Source organism: Sarcophilus harrisii, chromosome 1 (genome assembly GCF_902635505.1).
Source record: "Sarcophilus harrisii chromosome 1, mSarHar1.11, whole genome shotgun sequence".
Classification (NCBI taxonomy): Eukaryota; Metazoa; Chordata; class Mammalia; order Dasyuromorphia; family Dasyuridae; genus Sarcophilus; species Sarcophilus harrisii.
Window position 1 is genome coordinate 245,219,595 of NC_045426.1, and position 21,562 is coordinate 245,241,156.

A 21,562-nucleotide genomic window follows, 5' to 3' on the forward strand; every position below is an offset into this window, starting at 1 on the left:
TTAAAAACACTAGAAAGCATAGGAGTAATTGAATCTTTCCTTATTACAAGCAATAACTATCTAAAACTAAGAGCTAGCACGATTCCTGCTTACTACTTATTGATTTTCTGTTATTTTCTTTTTAAATCAAATTAAGAATTTATTAATTTAATCTTTTCAGAGTCAGTTTTTTGCTTTATTTGTCATTTCTTTGGGGTTTTTATTTCCAATTTATCTATTTCCCCTCTAATTTTTAAATATCTCTTTTTTGTGTTTAATTTAGGTATACTTGCTTGTTGGTTCTCTAATTTTAAAAAATGCAAATTCAGTTCATTAATCCTTTACCCCCCCCCCCATTTTGCTAATGTATGTTTATAAAATTATATGATTCTCCCCCCAACTGTATTAGTTCTATTCCAGAAAATTGGGTATGTTGCTTCATTATAATTTTTCACATAATTAGTGTTTTGTTGATTGGTTTTTGTTTATAGTTGCTATGGCACTGGGAGAATAAGTGATTTACCTGGAGTCACATAGCCAGTGTTGTCAGAGGTGGGTTTTGAACTCAGGTCTTTCTGGATCAATTCTTTATTAAATATTCCATGCTTCTTGTTATGATTACCAGTAAGTAAAAATTTGATTGAGATTAAGACTGTTGTATGATTCCCCCATCAAGCACAGAGTACACAATTAACATTTACTTTTTAAAAACCTGTGTCCTGATATTCTCTCATACAATCGATAATTCTAACTGATGAACAGCTCACCATTCTGATTTCCAGCACAATGCTGTCTGACACAGTTAATGTGTTGCATCAAGTTTCGTTGAACTGTTTCCCCTGCCTTTTTATTGTTACAAGGAATATGTTGCTGGGTAAGGGTGGGATATAGTATCCAAAAAAGTTTCATTGTAATTTAAGCTTTAAAATCGTATTTGTTTACAATTAAATTACCATACTTATTAACTGCCTAAGTAATAGTTTAAAGCTTTTATAGTAAATGTTTTACTATTTGAGTAAATAATGATTAATGTTTAAAAACTTAAGCTTCAATTGCTCAAAACTGCATTACTTGGAAATAAAAATAAAATTATCAACACTTAAAAAAAAAAAAAAAAGTTTTCTTTCCTTCCCTGAAGTGAAACACTATTGGTGGATTCTGGAGTGAGAGGTAAGCGAATCCCAGGAGTTCATAGTTCTCTTGCAATCGGGGACAACTAGTCTCTAAGCAGGAAACTGAGGACGCCCCACGTGGGGCGTCCCACGTGCTGCCAAACTCCGGCGAAGAGCGCAAGCGCACAGAGAAGGAGGCGTCGGGGAGGGAAGCCTGTCTTGGAGGCGTGAGTCGCGCTTCTGTGACGCACTTTCCTCGCGTCGGTCGAAATAGGGAAAGAGGAAGAGGAGGAGGAGGAGGAGGAGGAAGAAGAGGAAGAAGGAGAAGGAGAAAGGCGGCGGGGGAGGAAGGAAGGTGTGTTTCCTCCTCTGCGGGTTTCCCTGAGGAGCCACCTTCCTCTACCCCTCCTCCGCCATGGCCTCGGAGGGGAAAAGGGAGCCCAATAACGAGGTAAGGGCGGCAGGGAGGGCATTTGGCTGCCCGTTAGCCCGGATCTCCCTAGGTTTGGGTCTGGTTGTGTCTGCTCCGAACCCCCTTATTGTTCGCCCCAGCTAGCGGGCAGAGCCGACTGTGCATCCCTGCACCGACCCTTCGCCACTTCTTCCCGCCCCCCCAGCCTTCTCGAGTCTGCCCCCCCCCTCCCCGGGGGAGTGGGGGGGTGGGTGCGGGGCTGACGTGGATCTTCTCTCCCTTATGTCCCTGGATATCTTCGTTGTCCCTGGCCTTTGCCCTGGGCCTTGAGGTACTTACTCCTCGGCTCTCTGTGTGTTTGCCTACGTAGCCAGATTCGTTTATTTGCGTTTGTTCTTCGCTCTTTTAAAAACAAAACCTCTGTGGGAACCCCGGCCCAAAATCTCCTGCGGGCCTACTAATGGTGCCACCTGCCCATGAACAATGTTATTGACAGATAAAATAAAAGCGTAAATCGATGACGCATCCAAACATCGACCCATGTTATTCTCTGATCGTAAATGTTAGTTGCGTTGTAATCTGAGGCCGGGAGTCTCAGTTTCGAGATTTCTCGCTCCGAGTTGTCCTGGCTTTTGAGAAAAACAAAACCGAACGTCTTTGCCAGCGTTGACGAGTGCTCTGCCTGGTGGACTGAGAGCTGGCTTTGGAATCCGGAGTCCCGAATTTCAAATGCTGCCTCTGGCTCTTACTAGCCCTGTAACCCAGGCGCACGTCAATTGACATTTTAGTTTCGGTTCTGAAAAAAATCCAGAACATAAATGGCTGGGAAGGTGACAATTTATAGTGTGTAGATGGAGTTTATTCTTTAGGGGAATGAAATCAGGCATTCTACAAAAATGAACCAAATTCTGCAAGGATTTGGGAACGTTTAGGAGAAAAAGTCATTAATTTATTAAAATTCCCCAAAGTTTTCTTTTTTAAAGCCCTTTAAAAATGTACTTGAGATTAACTCTAATCACTAGATAGAACCCTGGGTTTTGTGGGTGTTTGGGTTTGTTTGGCCTTAACTGAAAGCTTGGTAAATTGATTATAACATTTTCCTATGATGATATTTATGAAATTCAGCAACAGCAGTTGTAAATACACACACACACACACACACATTCTCTTGAAACAAGAGAACAAATAAAATTCTAGAAGTTATACTATTTGTGGATAATTATATAGAAATATTTTGCTAGAATGTGAATTTTAATGGTTTAGATATATTCATATTTAAGGGGAAAATGGTAATTTAGAGCTCACAAAGTATGCCACTTATATTCATCAGGTCTTCAGAAATTTAGCATTTTGCTTTATTTTCAAAATGTTATAATTTTTTTGCATATGTTGGAGTATTTTATTAATGTCACATGTAATTTTTAACTTTCAGAGTGAACTATCATTGTTTCTTAGACATTCTTTACAACCAAGAATGGGAGATAAATATATCTTTTCCCAGGTTTGAAAATGAAACATAGAAAAACTCTTGGCAGACCAAATCACAGAAAATTGAAAACTTACAACAGGTCTTTAAATTGCATTTTCCTGATTCCTATTTCTCCCATTTTCTTGAAGCACAGTCATAATGTTGAACTTTCAAAAAACTTTTTTTTTTCCCATGAACTTTTAACTGATACTAATATTTCAAAACTATGCTTAATACAAAGTATAGAAGGGGAAAAAAGATTGGTCAATAAAATGTATTTTAATTGTTTCAAAAATAGGAAGAAACAATTCTTTAATACAGTGAGCTTCAATGGTACCCTTGTGGTGTTTGATCTCTTTGAAGGTTTTTTGTATATGTATTTTTTCAGTTGATTTCAGAATGCATGTAGACAAAAACCCCTTTTTTTCCTCAGGGCGGCATCAAGTTATCAGCAGATGTCAAACCGTTTGTCCCAAAATATGCTGTGCTTAATGTGGCATGGTCAGAATCCTCAGGCGCATGTGTCTTCCCTAACTTCGCAACTACATGCTATCCATTTGTTCAGGAACTACCTGTGACTGAGTATGTATCTTTCTAAATGTCATGCCTTATAGAGGGAATTTTATATCTTGACTCTTGACTTTCATTAAGTTTTCAAATTTGATACAAATAACTTAATGGTAGACTTTGAGAGTTAGATTGGAAACAGGTCTGGGATATAATACAGTGATATATGTAGTGAAACATTACATTATTATACATTGAGGGACTAAGGCTTCAGCTGTGTATTTTGTTTTAGTGGAACAATAAGCTGTGATTTTACTATAGTGGGGAAAAAAGGCAAGCAGAAGAAACCTTTGAGGCTAGCTAATTCTAAAGATGTTTTGGTTGCAGTGTGACTCAGTTCTGCAGTCTTGAAAAGTGATGACATATCATATAATCTAATTGTATGAGAGCTTAATACTATCTCTCTGTGTTCTTGGGTTTTTTTAGTGAAAGAGATATTCTATTTTGAAGTCTTAATTCAGTAGCTTATTGGTTTTAGTTGTCCTTTTTGTCTTTATTCTTTTTCTTTCTTCTTGAGAATTTTGTTATGTTATAGGAATCAGAAAAGTATCTTATTTTCACTTAAATTTCCTCATCTTAAATGGATTGATAATCTTGGATCCAGTATAGTTAAATGGTTTATTCTAAGATCATCTAATTTGTTCCAGAGCCGAAATGATCCTTATTCTTAATTCAGTATTACCCTGCCAGTTAAACAACTTCATGATTTGGGCAAATTAATTAACCTCTTAGATATGGTTTTTCTCTAAGAGAAATAGGTTAATGAACTCCCAAGATTTGGGGATTTTTATCAGTACAGTAATATCCCTAGTTTAGAAGTAACATTTTATTCTTGAAGATCAGAATGCATTAAAAGTATTTTCATTGATGAATAGAGTGGATCACAAAAGCCTGTTCAACCTTTAAGTGTAGCTAATATAATTGTAGTACTAATTATAGTATGAACTTTTTCTGTTGTGAGTGAGAAGGAAGGTGCAACTTTTCTGGGAGACCTTGGAGAGAATTCTCCAAGTGGAGGCAGTAATGAGTTGTTTGTTTGCGAAAGTTTGAAATTTTTTGCATTGTTAAACTATAATCCATATTTTGATTTCAAGACATTTTGTTGTTATGGTTATACAAATTTAGAATGGATGAGAAAGAAGCTACAATCCTTTAAAATCACTTTTTAAAAACTTAATAAAATAGGCACATATAACTAGATGGATTGACTGTGGCACTTACATTCAATAAAATAATTTGCCAATACATTTCTTAATGCTAGATATACAAGGTTATGGTCTGGGTCAGCTTTAATATATGACTCATTCTTGTGTCCATTGGGGATATATGACTCCATTGTGGATCTGTGTGATCTGTGAATCATTTTCCTCTATTTACTTTGGTGATTGTTATACTGAAAAAGAAAAAAAAAAATGTAAAAATACAGCAGTTTTTTTCAGAATTTATATTTTATTTGAGATTTTCATTAAGGTCCTATTTGAATACGTCATTGTGGCGAAAAGATATTCCTTAAGTTTCTCCTTTATGCCAGCGGTGCACATATTCTGGTTCTATCGAACTGTGAAGTCTGTGAGTAAAAACCTGTGTTCTGAGTCCAGCTAGATTAAGTGTGGAGAGGTTCATTATTGTGTTGGTTACAAGATGAGAAATTTTCTAGCTACAGCATTTCTTGAAGACCACCTGTGAGGTGTAAAGGGATTATGATTTGTGCCAGTGATACCAACACCAATATAAGAACATTGTATTTGACTTTAAATAATAGTATGAGTTAATATATTTAATAATGAAATAATATTAAAAGCTGTGTGTTTGCCCAATTACATTTAAAGAAATTGAAGCCATTTCTGCATGGTATGTTTATTGATGTGACATCACCTCTTAGGGGAGTTTGATGTAGGATTGGTCTCAAGTTAGTATGGGGACCATTATTACAGAAGTCTGAGGAAGTATATTTTGAAGTTTCCATGTGAGCTTTTGTGAAGAAGAAACATTTACTTAAACAAGGCATGACAATTCACCAGAGCATCTGAATCTGAAAAATCAAATGAATGAATCCATACAGTAAACTTGAGCACTCTTTTTATGCTATTCATTTTACTTATTAGTTTGAGATCTCTTTCTATGTTGGTCTCTATCTGTTTCTCTTTCTCTGTGTCTCTCAGATTAACAAAAGATTTTTGGAAAGATAATTTGACTAACAAAGAGCAATATAGGTTTCCTTTTCCAGGGGAAAACTCTCTATCTCTATCTATTTGTAAACCTTAAAGTTATCTTCTCCATTCCTCATATCTAACATTTCTTTAAAGTTTGTTTGTTGCATTCATCCTTTCTTCTTTCTACTTAACCTACTCCAGGCCCTTATGCAACAGTTGATTTTATTTCTTTTATTAAATTGAGTATAATTGCAATTTATAACACAAACGTAGCTTTTTTTCATCCAAAAGTTAATATAAGAGTGATTTTCACTTAAGAATTGTTGAAGTTGGGGTTGCAGCAAAATATTTTAATAGTAATAGTATTGAACAGTTTAGAGTATAGATTTTGATTCAGGGTGCTATATTTAGACAAATCATTTGAAAGGATGAGGTCTGATAGGAAAGAGAAGAGTTGAGAATTGAATCTTAGGGAATATGTTGAAGATAAAGTTGGAAGAAGTAGGAAGGCTTTTCAAATAAAATTTTCAAAATTTGGTGTTGGGAGAGCCTGAGATTTGAAAGAGTTGTGAATGGAAGCCGGATTGTCAGGATGGCAATGGGAAGAAAAAGTAAGAAAATGGGACTAGTTCAGTTAAATGACAAATTTTTGAAAGTTGGGGAGAACTGTACATTTTTAAAAACAGAAGCTAAGTAGTTTCTAGAGGAAAAGAATAGTGTCCGGGACCATTATAGGGCTTTTCTTTTTCTTTCCAAAATCTGTTGGGTGTTTAAAGGGATGGAATCTAACAGACAATTGGAGTTTTTAATTTTAGAAAAGAGAGCTCTCATTGGAGAAATAGGCATTTACACTTAGAATGCTACTTAGAGAGTTAACTCCCTTATTTCAAAAAACAAATTGAAACCCAGAGAGGATAAGTTGAAATAAATGTTATGAGTCCAAGCTACAGCACACTATTTGATTGTATCTAGATTCTCTTTGTATTTCTGTTCTTTTCTCATATATTCAGCTTTTTCTTTCCCTCAGAATATTCTACTCTCACCTGAACGCTTTTTAAAAATTTGATACTGGAATATATAAAGATGCAGGATTTCAATAAAAGACTTAAGTTTGGGAGGTATGGAATGTCTATGATGCCTTTCTTTTTCTCCTAGACACACAATAGTATTGACTCATTAGTTTCTATGTTAAGGATCTTGACTAGGTTACTAGTTTTAATAGGGGAGAGGATGAATTGCAAAATAAATGAATCTTACTCTAAAAGAGTGTTTAAAAGTATGTTAAGTAGTGTTTTAAAGAAGATCTCAAATAAACATGACAATATAGGGCAACATATGATGAAGTGCCAAAATGAATGGTTCAGGCTGTAAGTAATTTTTGTTAATTCATTTTTAAGAAGACTCTATTTCATCTCTCTTTTTTTCCCTCTTGCAAACTATTTGTAATATCTAGCCATATATTATAATGAGGATCATAATACCAAAAATAATTTGTGGAGCTTTTGACTTTTATGATGGGATTTTACTTGGGATTCTGATTGATTTCTGGCCAGTGGTAATATTATTTTACTGATTTATTATAAGGAATCCTCTGCTATATTTAACTCACAGAGATTTTTTTTTTTTTCATTTTACCAGTTCTATTTTTTAGGAAGTTTTTCTCAATTTCCATTTTACCAATTTTGTTTTTCAAAGAGTTGTTTTCTTTTTCCATTTCATCAAATCTATTTTTTAAGGAGTGACTGTCTTTAGGCAGTTTCTCTGTTGGAAAACAACTCATATCCCTTTGACGTTTCATTTGGAGATGGTTTGCTTTTAGTGTCCTCAGAGTTTGTGGTCTGTTCTTCCTTGTAGTTATTTGTGGTCAGAATTCATTTTGCTTTTTTGCTCATTTTTAAAGGTTAAGTTGCTCTTAGGGCAAAGGGGAGATTGTCCCAAGCTTCCTCTATAAGTGACAGGGTTTCATGCTGCTTTGGGGCTGGTGCTGCCGGCTTCCTTCCATGCTGGGTGGGCCTGGCTAAGTCCCACCTATTTTGCTAGGGTTCAGGGGCTCTCTATTTGCCTTCTATAGTTGCTGAGAAGGTCTCACAACTAGTCTGCTGATCCACTGGCTTCTGAATCAGGACAGAGTAGCCAATACTGCTGTATTTGGCTAAGAGTCTCTCCATAGATTCCCAGAGGCTTCTCTTGAACTGTGACTGCTGCTTCTCCTCCTGCCCAATTGAGACAGATCTTTCCTGAAGTTCTTACAAAATATCTTCTACTGGAAATTTGTTACATTCCAAATATTTGTGATTTCTTGATCTGATTCAGAGCCTTGATCTGATATTGATTTTGAGGGAAACTCAAAGGAAGAGCTCAAAGACCTGTTCTCCGCCATCTTGGCTTCCAGGATTTATTTATTCATTCATTCATTCATTCATTCATTTATTGTGATGATTGTCACTTACCGTAAAGAAAAATTATAATTATCAGATGTAAATGATGGTTTTTTTTTTTTTACCCAGCTGCTTGTCAGATTTAGTTTAATCGTTTTTCTACTGTAACTTTGGACTCATTTTGGCCAATTTTCTCTATTAGTAAAAGGTAGGTATTGATATATAAATTGAAGTTGTCATCTTGAGACAATGGTATCCAGGAATACTTTTCTGTAACTTTTCTTCTGTAATTTTTGATGGCTCTCAGTGAAGTATCTATAAGATTTTTTAATGTGTAAAGAGCAGATAGAGGGTAAGGATTAGTTAACCATCTCAAAATAAATGATTGGTGTTGGCTTGCACTAAGTGTTAGAGGTCTATTGGGCAAAAATAAGTCCTTTACATGCTGCTTGATGTCGTTTTGATTCTATATCGATTATACTGCAGTTCTCGGACCATAAATATAGTATAATATAGAATTGGAGTAGGAGATGGTTACGTAATTTAGGAGAACTCTCAACTCTATCATATTTACTGCTATTAAAAAAAAAACCAACATTGGGTGGTGGGCTTATTTCTTCTTGGTGGCTTTGGGATAGGTAGTAATGATGAGCTTCAAGACTTCCATATTCAATATGAGATACCAAGATATTTTCCTGGCTAAAGCAGTATTTATTATAATAGTATGATTTTGAAACAATTATGATTCTGATGGAATTAATGAGAATCTAGTAATCCTGTACTGATAAAATCTTTTTTAATGGAATATTAAATATGTCTCTATGTGGTGGTGGGTTTATTTCATAATTTGTTAGAATCTATGAAGTCATTGCATTATTTAAGAATCCTTGCTTCTCCGTCCCCCAAGATGTCATTTTACAAATCTGTGATTTAAAAGCACATAATATCTAAAGATAATTATGAGTGAAGTAATTTTTTTAAGTGTATTTAAAAGAAAAACCTTTCCACCATAGGAAAATGTTACATATGTAAAATTGGCTACATAAATACAGTAGACAGGGGGAAAAAAGATTCTTGGCAAAATAAGAAATACTAAAATGTTTATGAAGCACTGAACTGTTGACTAAGAGTTCTTAACTACTAGAATTTAAAATTTTCTAGACATTACAGATAAATTTAGAACTCTTAAGTAAAAAGGTCATAATTATTTCCTATTATATTACTCTCTGCTTGCTTTGCTATGTAAAATCATCAATTAAAGTATGCAATTTTTATTTAGACAGAAGGCTTATACTGAAGATGTTTCTCTTGGATCTTCTTCACCTTTCTCATCTCAATATTCATCTCCTGATACTGCTGTACATCACCAGTGCACCTCTTCTCACTCGTCTGTGTCTCCACAAAGTGTTTGTTCAGTACCTGGCTCACAGTATGATTATAATCATCCCAAATATTATAGTAATGTGCGAATAGTTAAATCCAGAAATGAACAAATTTGTTCTCTTCCTCAAGAAACTAAAAGTCTGTTTAAGGTTAGTAGAGGCTGCCTTTTTACTGTGTATTTTTAAAATTGTAGTTATAATATTTATAAATAATAAGCTGGTAAGTACTTATAACACATGCATTGTTTATCCCTTTTATTAAGTATTTAAAATTTGACATTAGGTTGATCTTTAATTCGCTTAAAACAATGTATTGTTTTAAAAAATTTTATAGGAACAGTTTTCTAATTTCATGTCACTTTATTTTTTCATGCAGAAAGGAACAACATGTGATGAGCAAAAATTAAATAATAAAGGGATTGAAGGAAATTCATCCTCTGCTTTAAAACCAGTTCAAGGTTCACATCAGATATCTACCCACACTGAAGGTAGTTCAAAATCAGGTAAAAAAGTAATTAGCTCTGGGACAATCAACATTAATCCAGAATACAGCAACAGAATAACAGGATAGAAGCTGTTTTCAGGCCTTCAGCAGGCTGTTTAACAGACTAATGACCTTTTTGGGGGATATGAAGTTGGGCATTTCTTTTTTAGTTGAACAATTTTATGCTTCTTTACCTTTCTGATGTCATTTTGCCTGACAGGAATTATGCTGGGGTGGAATGACAAAAATTACCAGTGTTCATTATATTAGTCAGTAATATGATGAAGTATTCTTGTTCATCCTGTTGATCTCTATTAGAAGAACTCTTGCTATAACTGTTTTAATCAGTGATTTGACTTTTAGGGAGCACTATGAACTGAATTGTAGTGCAAATTTGACCATTGGAACAGAATATCAAATTTCCTAATTTTCCAGCTAGATTCTGGGACTTTTTTAAAGTATGGAAAAGAATATGGGTAGTGATTGGAAGTAATGTTTTAGTTGTTTTTATTTGAATTTCAAGTCTATTGTAAGGTAAATGGAAGATACTTATGCTCACAAACTAGTATTTTGTCTGACTTTTGATTTCATCAATAAAGGAAGTTTCAGGTGAAACTTTGCCAAAAAGCAAATCTGCACTTTTCTCATCTTACTGTCTTAAACAATTAGTTGGGGCACTGAGAGTGACTGGTTTGCTATTATATAATCCTTGTGTGCTGAGGTGAGATAGGTCTTTCTAATTCTCAGGCCATCTCTCTAGCTTATATTTATATATGCCAGGAGTTCCTAACCTTTTTTACTCTCTACCCCTTCCTTTCAGTAAACTTGACCTCCTGTTCAATATGAAATATATTCTAGAATTTACTATGTAAAAAATTAAATATGAAAAGTAAAGATTTCATAAAGAAACTTATAACATTTTGTACATGATTAAACTTTTTATATACCTGGCATACAATAGATACCTAATAAATGCTTGTTACCTTCTCCAACAATACTTAAAATAAATATAAAATTTATAAAATGAAAAACATGTATCATGAAGTTAATAAATATCTTTCAGGACATTTAAATTAGTGAGACCATCCATTCCTTTTCTTTTCAACCAACAATTTTATTCTCTATAGTTTTTGAAAGAGAAATACTTTGCATATCATGACCTACTTGCACTTTGTTTATTGATTTGGGTTTAACAGAAAATCCCAGTTCAGAGTGTTAAGTTGTGAATGAAATTAAAATCTTGTGAGCATAGTAAAAAAGGGATATGTTTTTCCAATGGATAAAAAAATATTTAACTTGATTGATAGGAAATTAATTTGAATTTCCTGGTTATTACAGGGATCCATTAATCTTATTTCTTACTGCGTCATAACTGATTTTTCTAGCTCACTATAAAAAAGGTTTGATATTTAAACTTCAGTTATTTGATTTCAATCAGTGGGAATTATTCCTCCAACTTTCTCCTTCAGTTAAAGTTAAAACTTTCATCTCCCACTATATCCCTATATTTTCATTACTCTCTGAAGAGATAATGAGTTCAATTTTGAGTGTTGTTTAATTTGATAAACCTATCATCTCTGCCTTTAGAAATAGCTGTTATTGAAAAAGTAGAACCAACATGCAAGAGTAAAAACATGAACTCATTTCAGCTCTCCCAAATTCCCCTCAAACATCTTAATAATAACACCTCAAAACATTCTGGAGCAGCAGAATTAAAAACAAAGTCGGGGTAAAAAAATATTCCAACCTAAAACGTCTTGGGAGGTCAGCAGGAAAGGGTGAGAGTAGAGTGCCCTGTTGAGTAATATAGGCTGTGCTCTACCAAGCCAACAGTTGGTCTTAGAGGTATCTGCATTAGCAACTGGGACTTTCAGAGTCTTAGCCTACATATGGTAAGAGGGGTAGGACAGTTGATTGGTTGAAAGGAGATTATGGATCCTTTGCTGGCAGTGGGTGCAGGATTCTGTTGCATTGCTCATACATAGTTCCAGGTTGTTGTCCCAGGACAAGAAAAAACACTAGGTCACCATCCCTTGTCACTGCTGAGAAGTGGGGATCTGGTCACAGTTCCAGGGTAGAAAAGTGTGCTTATGGTCATTCTAGACCTATGTACAGACCAGGAGAGCAGTGATCATACCTCTCTTTAGATCATATTATTTTGGAAGAATCGAAAAAAGTTCCCAGAACTACCTCTGAAATAAAGCACAAAAAACCTAGAATTTGGGACAATGCCTCCTCCACTCCTGTAGCAGATTTTAGTCAAGAAATAGGTTGGGAAAATGAGCTCACAAGAAAAAAAAAGAACCTGACCATAGAAAATTATTATGGTGACAGATGAAGATCAATACATAAACTCGGAAATCAATGAAATTAAAACAGCTGCATGCAAAGGAAAAATGTGAATTTGTCATAGGCCAAAAATAATTCCTGAAAAAAATATTCCTAGAAGAGCTCAAAAAAGAATTTTCAAACTCAAATAAGAAAGGTAGAGGAGAAAGGAGGGGAGTTTTAAGAGAGGTTTAAGAAAATTAAAAAAGAGATTCACTAGTAAAGGAAGTACAAAGAAACACTGAAGAAAATAGCAGTGTAAAAAAATAGAATTGGCCAAATAGTAAAAGAGGCACAAAAATTCGCCAAAGAGAACTCCTCAAAAAGAATTGATTAAATGGAAAAAGATTGAAAATTCACTGAAGAGTAGAACTTCTTTAAAAAGTAGAATTTGCCATATGAAAAAGGAGGTACAAAAGCATAGAAATACTTGAAGGCACTAAACACTTCATTAAGGTAATTAACTTCATTAAGGTAAGATAATTAATTATGAAATTTAGGTGTTTGATTATAATGGGAACAATGTAAGGAAGAGGGGGGAGACCAACAGACAGAAACTGGAGGTCATTCCTTCAGCAGGCAAGCCTTACAGAGAAATCAGTGCATGGGGAATGAGCTATAAGGGTGAAGATTCAGTTTCTTTGTTAATATTTCATTCCCAATGTTCATTTTTTCAGCATATCATGTCATAGGACTAAGATATTTCATGCAGTTTTCTGGTTTCTGAAATCATCTCTTAATGTAGGCATCTAGTTTCTGAAAACCTCTTGAGCATCCTAGAAATGGCCTTTTTTCTTTTTTTCAGAGTAGCTTCTAGCACAGCTGCTTCTTTTAGTTTATGTTACTTAGAGAGATTTAGATGTTTTTATTTTTAAAAAAAATCTTTTACAAAACAGATCTCATTACAATTTAGTGCAGTCACTTAAATTTTGCTTTGCCAATAACTGGCATATGATGAAAACTACTTCAAACCTTATGGTGCTAATTCTATTAACCCATTGTTAACCTGAAACTTTAGAGAATTTTTTTTACATTCCCCTTGCTATTTCTTTAAATCCTGTATTTGATATGGACACTGCCAACAACAGGCTAAAGGAAGAATCTTTTTTAAAAAATCTATGAAGATCTGAATTCTTTTTAAGCCTTTTTGGTTAAAGATTTAAAATTTACCAAAGTAGACAGATGAAGGAAGGTGGCCTAGCTATACCAGGTCTCAAAACTGTTACAAAGTGATAATCATCAAAACAATCTGGTACTAGTTAAGAAATAAGAGTGCTGAAGCAATGAAATTAGATTTAAAAACCCAAATTTTGGGAACAAGAACTTACTATTTGATGAAAATTGCTGAGAACACTGGAAAAATTTTGCAGGAATCAAACATAGACCAATATCTCATACTATATAAAGCCAAATTGGGTACATGATTTAAACATAAAGAACAAAACTATAAACAAAAATTAAGAGAGCTTATAACATTCTATTTGTCAGTTCTATGGATAAAGGAAGAATTTATGACCAAGCAAGAGCCTACAGAACATTGAATAATTTTTATTACACTAAATTACAAGGTTTTACATTTAAAAAAAATCAGTGCAGCCAAGATTAGAAGGAAAGCAGAAAACTTGGGCAGGAGGGGATTTTATAGCAAGTTTCTCAGATGAAGGCCTCATCTCATTTCTCAACTTTATAGAGAACTAAATTAAATATATAAGAATAAGAATCCTTCCTCAGTTGATAAATGATCAAAGCATTTGAATAGGCAGTTTTCAGAAGAAATCAAAAGTATCTTTAGTTATATGAGGAAATGATCTAAATTGGTTAGAGAAATGCAAATTAAAATAATTCTTAAGGTGGTCAGATTGACTAATGTGATAGAAAAGTAAAATGATAAGTTGGATGGAATGTGGAAAAAATTGGAATTTTAATTACTGTTGGTGGGAATTGTAAACTGATTCAGCCATTTTGGAGAACAATTTAGGATTATTGCCAAAGAGCTATCAAATTGGACATGCCCTTTGACCTAGCAATACCACCATTAGATTTATATCTCAGATTTTTTTTAAAAAAGGACTTGGATATACAAAAATATTTATATCACCTCTTTTTGATGTTGTAAAGAATTAGAAATTGAAGAGATGCTCATCAATATGGAAATGACTGGACAAGTTGTAGTTTATTATTGTGATGGAATATTATAGTGCTGTAAAAAATGATGATAATGAGCAATATCTTTCAGAAAAACCAGGAAAGATTTACATGAACTGATGCAAAGTGAAAGGAGTAGAACCAGGAGAACATTGAAGACAGTAGCAACAATACTGTAAGAAAATCAACTGAATGACTTGGCTGTTCTGATCTTTACAATGATCGAAAAGCATTCTGAAAGACCTAAAATAATAAATTCTACGTACCTCCTGGGAAAGAATCTTAGTCTAGATCGAAGCATACTTTTTAAAAAAAAAATTTAATACTTCTTGTGAAATTTCTTTTGGTCTGTTTTCTATCAGAACATGGCTAATATGGAAATATATATGACTACATGTCAGATTACTTGATTTCTCAAGGAGGAGGGAGGGAGAGAATTTGGAACTCCAATTTTTTTTTTTAAGCTATGTTTAAAATTGTTTTTACGTGTAATTGAAAAATACAAAAATTTTCACCAAAAAAAGCTATCATTTAGAAGGAACCTTAAGGTTTTATTTGCAATCAAATATATTATTTGATATTTATAAAGTCATGTATGGTAGGTGCTATTAATATCCCTATTTTACAGATAAGGAAACTGAGGCTTAGAGAGGTTAAATGATTTGCTTGGAGTCACACAAGTAACTAGTCTTAGGGCTGTATTCAAACTGATCTTTTTGACTTTAGTTGCAATGCTACCCACTGTGTAACTAAGTACCTGAGAAAAAAATGAAAAAAGCATTTGGCCAAGGACAGATTCCTTGAGTATCACACTAAGCTTTTTTAGGCAATTATGGTTTAGTCAATCATTGATTAATTTCAAATTTATTGTATCATCATTTAGTTGACATCTCTTCATCTTTTCTCCAATACTGTGTATGCTGAACTCTAAAGATAAATTATATCTCCAGTATTCCAATGATCAGATTAATCAGCCTTTTGAACAGTAAAATAAGGTGGTTGATATGTTAGAATAAAGATTGTATTTTTTATTGAGAGAAGGGCTGGTTTTAAATCTCCTTCCCTTGCTGTGAGTTATTTCCCTTCCTCTGGGCTTCCGTTTTCTCATCTGTGAAATGAGCTGGTTGTATTAGATATTTTCTAAAGTTTTTTTTCAGCTGTCATCACTTTCTTGATAAAGGATTATAAGGCAGCTAGGTAGTTTGTTCTCTCCTTTGTTCTCTCCTTTCAATAATAAAGATCACTCTCCTGAGCAAAAGAAACTATAAATAATAGCTGATCAGTTTTTTCTTCTCTATTCTTTCTGCTCTGGACATTAATGTTCTAACCCTTTTTTGGATCCTTCATATAATAAAAAACAAATCCTTTCTGTTGTCTTTACTATTCATTCTCAGCTTTGGCACTTTTTAGACAACTTGCCCACTTTCTCTTAATCAAGATTTTTCTCTTCTGTCTTTAGAATTTTGTTCTTGAGAGTTTTCCTTCTGACTGGACTTTCTCTTGAACTTTAGGTGGGAAGGACTCTCCAGTCTCTCAGTCTTGAAGATATATATCAGACCATAGCTATGTTTTTTTTTTTTCTTGTCACAAATTCTAAAATGATTCCATCAAATCAAAAGAAAGGTGGTCTTATCATTTCCTTTACCTTTTAAAGAATGAAATTATCATTAAGGTAAGACTTGAATTTAGTAATAGTCCATTTCCTGAAAGCTCCAGTAAGAAGTCTGGATATTTGAAATTTCATCACTGCTATATAATGCCCTTGTTGTAGGCTCGTGATGTTTCCTCAGCTCTTAATATTTTTTCTGTCTGGATCTTTGCAAAGTATACACCAGTAAATATTTGATAATAAAAAATTATGCTAGTATGTATACAGTACTCTAAAGCTTTTTGCAAAGTGCTTACCAGTATTATTTCATTTTATCTTTGCAACAATCCTGAAAGGTGGGTATGTTATTATCATTTCATAGAAGAGGAAACTGAAGCAGTCATGCCATGAGTCACACAACTGGTAAATGTCTGAGGGTGAATTTAAACCCAAGTCCTCCCGACTCCAGACCTATCACTGTTCACTGTGCCACCCTCCTGTAGCGAAAATAGTGCTCTTATTTACCCTTTATGTTAAGTTATCAATATTGGCATTATACTTTTTTTTTCCTTCTGTTTTTTTTTTTTTTGTTGTCAGAGTTCTAATTTTTTTTTTAACCATCTTATGGAGCCATTGATTTCTACTTGGTTTATTCTACTTTTTAGGATTTCCATTTATCACTTTCTCTTTTAAGCTGTTTATTCTCTTTATTCTTTTCTTTCAGAACTTATTTTTCTAAATCTTTTGTTTCATATCTTCTAGATAGTAGGTAATCATGAAGTTATTTGTAAAAAAAAAATTTTTTTTTCTTTGATTCTCTACTTGTAGTTGTTAGAGAATGACTTGCTGCTTTTTGGATATCTCTAGATCAGTAATCATTTTTGATACTTGTTGGTGACTTATTTGGTTTACTTATTTCTCTAGCCTTAGTTCCTGAACTGGGACTTTGTGCCGGGGCCAGGCACCAGCTTCTGCTGTATTTTTCAGCAGGGTAGTCAGCGTGTGGATCTCCATCTTCTAAGGTTAGACACTCATTTCCCAACCCCTCCCTGAATCTTTGAAGTTTGGAGTGCTGGATCATCAGGACATCTCCGGACAAAGTGCTCAGGACCTCATAAACCTTCACCTGAGCTGTCCTAGGCTTTGTTGATAACCCTTATGGGCTTTTCTAGTTGACTTTCTGTTTAGTTCTGGAGTGGAAGAAGTCATTTGCTTGTAGTTTCTTTTTGGACTTCTTGGTCATTATTTAGTGTAATGAGAATTTAGGGTTTTTGCTGGAATAGGTATATAGAAGCTAAACAGTTGACCCCTCAGTTCAGACAGTCCTTTTGGCTGGTTGGTTTTTGTTTTGTTTGTGTGTATGTGTATGTGTGTATGTGTGTGCTGTGTTTTTTAACCAAAATACTTCATTCTTTTGTTTTTTGGTTTTCCTCAGATTAATACCTAATATATACAATGTTATTTGTTTCCTCTTCCCATTTTAATTTTATGTCTTTTTTTAATAAGTTGTATTCTATCAGGGTCACATTCCAGACATGAGTTCTCTCCTACTAAATTTCATAAGTGGGTGGTGAAATGTGTCCTTGTTTTAAAAGCCTGCTTTACATGTAATCCATATATTGTGTGTATAGAGTTGATGTAGCATAGTGAATAAAACCTCTGAACCAGAAGGTTCTGGATTAAGGTTACCTCTGACATGCTGGTTTTATGACCCCTTGCAAATCAGCTATTTGAGTGCTCTTTGCAAATGGTGTCAAATTCAAATTGAAACATCTCTAGGCTGCATATTGACTTAGAAAACCACATCATTAACATCTGTCATATTTATATTTATTTTGTTAAACATTTTCCAATTACATCTTAATATTGGCAACCTTAGTTTGACACCTCTGCTGTAGACAACTTTTCTCTAAGATCCTCAATTGAGGCAAAGAAATTGCTGACCTCCACTGGAAAATGGAAATTTCTCACAAAGTTCTCTATCCTAGATATCCTTCAAGGTCCTTTCCAGCTCTCTGGTTACATACATTATCTGATGTTTAGTTTTACTGCTAGTTCCGTTCTTGGATTTTTCCTCCTATGAATTACTTAGCTTCTTTATTGCTATTCTTCCTAGGTTGTAGTTACTCTCTATATATAGCTCAATAGATCTACTTAAGTAATTTTTTCCTTCTTCTCTCCAATTTCTTTTAGTTACTGACCTATTAGATTAGATTTGTAAGACTACCATCCATTATTTTTTGCCATCTTTCCTTATGGGTACTCATTTCTTGGCCAAAATCCCATCATTCCATGGGGCCATGGTCTAGAAATACAAACTCATTTTCCTAACAATTAGCACTTCTAGATCTTTATTGTATTGTTACATATAAAGATTATAGTTTTTCTGTAACAAATGTTATATCAGAATTGTTTGAAGAATTATCAAGTCTTTGCTACTTTAGCATTTCAAAAACTTTTTTGAACTGATTTTATACTTAATTTTAATCCTCTTATTACAGAGATTTATCATAAACGTGCAGACAGGAAACCTAAAACCAATCGAAAAAATGTGTCTCCGTCCAAACCTGAATTTGAACTTAAACTGTTGGATTTTCCTAAACTACAAGGTTCTGAGAACAGTGACATGACAGAATTACAAAAGCAACCCAAATGGGGACCTTTGAGCTCCACTGCTAGTGATATATCCCTCTTAAGAGAAGTGGTGAAACCTACATTATCAAAGGTTAGTAAAGTTTTGTTGCTCATGCTTTTTTAAAGTTTAGTGTCAAAATATCTTATATCATTAATGTGAACATAATTTTGTTCTAGTTAATCATTTCCTAAAACTTATTCCTGTAATTTAAAAAGCCAAGAAAATAGAAAAAAATTTGAGCATCTGTGTCATTTTGGGTTTCTCCCTCCGCTCATTTTTATTTAAAATATAAAAATTCATTGGTACTGTTTTATGTTGTTAAGTATGGCATTGAAAAAGAGTTTTGTTAAAGAATTTTCATATTGATAAAGGTTAGGAACCATTGTTATAGAATTTATATACTATAGTCATAATTGAGATTATGTAATTATTTCTATGTTATAAATCTATTCTATCGTAATTTGTCTTTAACTTTTGGGACAGAAAAAAATTAATTATGCTTCATTATTCAGTCATTGCAATCCAAGAATAAAGTTGATCTTTAAACAGAACATTAGCAATAGCTTAACCTCTTTATGTTATAGAAACTAAATATTCAAGCTTAGTCATTATTGTGACATATTCAGTTTACATTTTTTGTAATTTGTTTGCTTCATTGTAATCGTGTACTGTTTGTGTCATTGTAGTCATTATATTGTTTAATTCAAGTTTCACTTCATGTTAAATCTTCCCCATGAGAGTGGTTTAATTGATTCCCTGCTGTATCATATAATAATAAAGATTCCCTTGTTTTAGGAAGAATTAGTTGTGAAAGCTGAAACAGCTACATCTGAACCTGAAAATGATGCAAATTCCCCCTCCTCTACAAGAGGTAAGCGTTCCATATAGATTATTTTAAAAGATGAGTGATTTATGTAAAGTCCAGATTTAACTGGTTATCAACTAATTTTGGCTATTTTCCAAACCACTTAAAGATTACTAAGGAATTTTTGAACAATTATTAAAATATAACAAAAAATATTAAAGCATGAAAATGAGTTCTTGGGCTTAAAGTGAGCAAAAGAAATGTTGCAGATATTTGATTTGGTAATAGGACAGAGTGGGGAAAGAGGGAAACTTTACAAATGAAATATTTTGCAAGTATGGGGGAGATTGAATGAAATTAAATGCTATTTTTATCAATCCTGGCTAGATTGGCTGCATCCCCCAAATTTTGGTATGATGTCTCATCATTGTCATTATCTTGAGTGAAATTATTAATTTTGTCTATAATTTGCTGTTTCACCCAATCATTCTTTAAGATGAGATTATTTAGTTTCCAATTACTTTTTGATTTATTTACACCTAACTTTTTGTTGAATGTAGTTTTTATTGCATTGTGATTTGAAAAGAAAGCATTTACTATTTCTGCCTTCCTGCATTTAATTTTGAGGTCTTTATGTCCTAATATATGGTCAATTTTTGTATAGGTTCCATGAACTTCTGAGAAGAAAGTATACTCCTTTCTGTCACCATTCAATTTTCTCCAGAGATCTATCATACCTAATTTTTTAAATATTCTATTTACCTCTTTAATTTCTTTCTTATTTGTTTTGTGATTTGATTTATCTAAATCTGAGAATGCAAGATTGAGATCTCCCGCTATTATAGTTTTACTGTCTATTGCTTCTCATAACTCTCTTAACTTCTCCTTTAGGAAGTTAGATGCTATACCACTTGGTGCATATATGTTTAATACTAATATGGCAGTTTGTTCAGCCATTCCCCAGTTGATAAACATCTGTACTACCAATTTTTTACCCCTAGAAAAAAGCTGTTATAAATGTTTTTGTACATATAGGTCTATCACCTTTTTTTTTTTTTTTAATCTCTTTTGCAATATGGACCTAGTAGTGGTATTGCTAGTTCAAAGATTATACAGGGTTTTATCTTCCTTTGGGCATTGTTCCAAATTGCTCTACAAAGTGGTTGAATCAGTTCACAACTCCACCAACAGTGCATTAGTGTCTCATTTATCCCACATTCCCTCTACCACCTGTTATTTTCCTTTTCTGTCCTATTAGCCAATCTAGTAGATATGAAGTAATACCTCAAAATTGATTTAATTTGCATCTCTCCAGTAAGTATTGATTTAGAGTATTTTTTCACGTCTATGGGTAGCTTTACTTCATCTGAAAACTATTCATATTTTCAGATCATTTATCAATTGGGAGCAGTTCTTATTGTTACAAATTTGACTCATTTCTCTACATATTTCAGAAATGAGACCTTTATCAGAGAAACTTGCTGCAAAATTTTTTTGCACTCTGGAATATTATATTCCAAGCCCTATGATTCAATAATATAAAAACTGACAAATCTTGTGTAATCCTGACTGTGGCTCCATGATAATTTAATTATTTCTCTCTTGCTGCTTACAAGATTTTCTCCTTGACCTGGGAGCTCTGAAGTTTGGTTATAATATTCCTGGGTGATTTCATTTTGGGATTTATTTTGGGAGGCAAACAGTGAATTCTTTCAGTTTTATCATCTGGTTCTAGAATATCAGGGCAGTTTTCCATGATAATTTCTTGAAAAAGAATGTCTAGGCCTTTTCATGCTTTCAGGTAGTTCCATTATTTTTTAAATTATCTTTCCTGGATCTGTTTTTTTCAGGTCACTTGTTTTTCCAGTGAGATAGTTCACATTGTCTCCTATTTTTTTCTTCTTTTGGTTTTGTTTGTTCCTTCTTGATTTCTCATAAAGTTATTATCTTCCATTGGTTCAGTTCTAATTTTTAAGGAATTATTTTCTTTAGTAAGCTTTTGTACCTCCTTTTCCATTTGACCAATTCTAATTTTCAAGGAATTTTTCAGTAAATTTTTCTGCTGTTTTTCCATTTGACTAATCAAGTTAGAGCATTTTAAAAAAACATTGTTTGAAATTTTTCAG

The 21,562-nt window shown here is 33.4% G+C and overlaps 1 protein-coding gene across 2 annotated transcripts in view; it reads left to right on the plus strand.

The window, feature by feature from the left end:
- Nucleotides 1–1,329: 1,329 nt before the first annotated feature.
- Nucleotides 1,330–21,562, plus strand: part of SECISBP2 (SECIS binding protein 2) — a 61,896-nt gene continuing 41,663 nt past the window's right edge. The window contains exons 1-6 of one of the 2 annotated variants that reach the window (XM_031939295.1): nt 1,330–1,542; nt 3,405–3,553; nt 9,349–9,601; nt 9,828–9,939; nt 18,498–18,721; nt 19,427–19,502. In XM_031939295.1, coding sequence (XP_031795155.1) covers nt 1,507–1,542; nt 3,405–3,553; nt 9,349–9,601; nt 9,828–9,939; nt 18,498–18,721; nt 19,427–19,502 — 850 coding nt within the window. In that variant the 5' untranslated portion in view covers nt 1,330–1,506. Of the gene's footprint in view, nt 1,543–3,404; nt 3,554–9,348; nt 9,602–9,827; nt 9,955–18,497; nt 18,722–19,426; nt 19,503–21,562 lie in introns of both variants that reach the window. The other variant, XM_003761246.4, reaches the window with a different exon arrangement.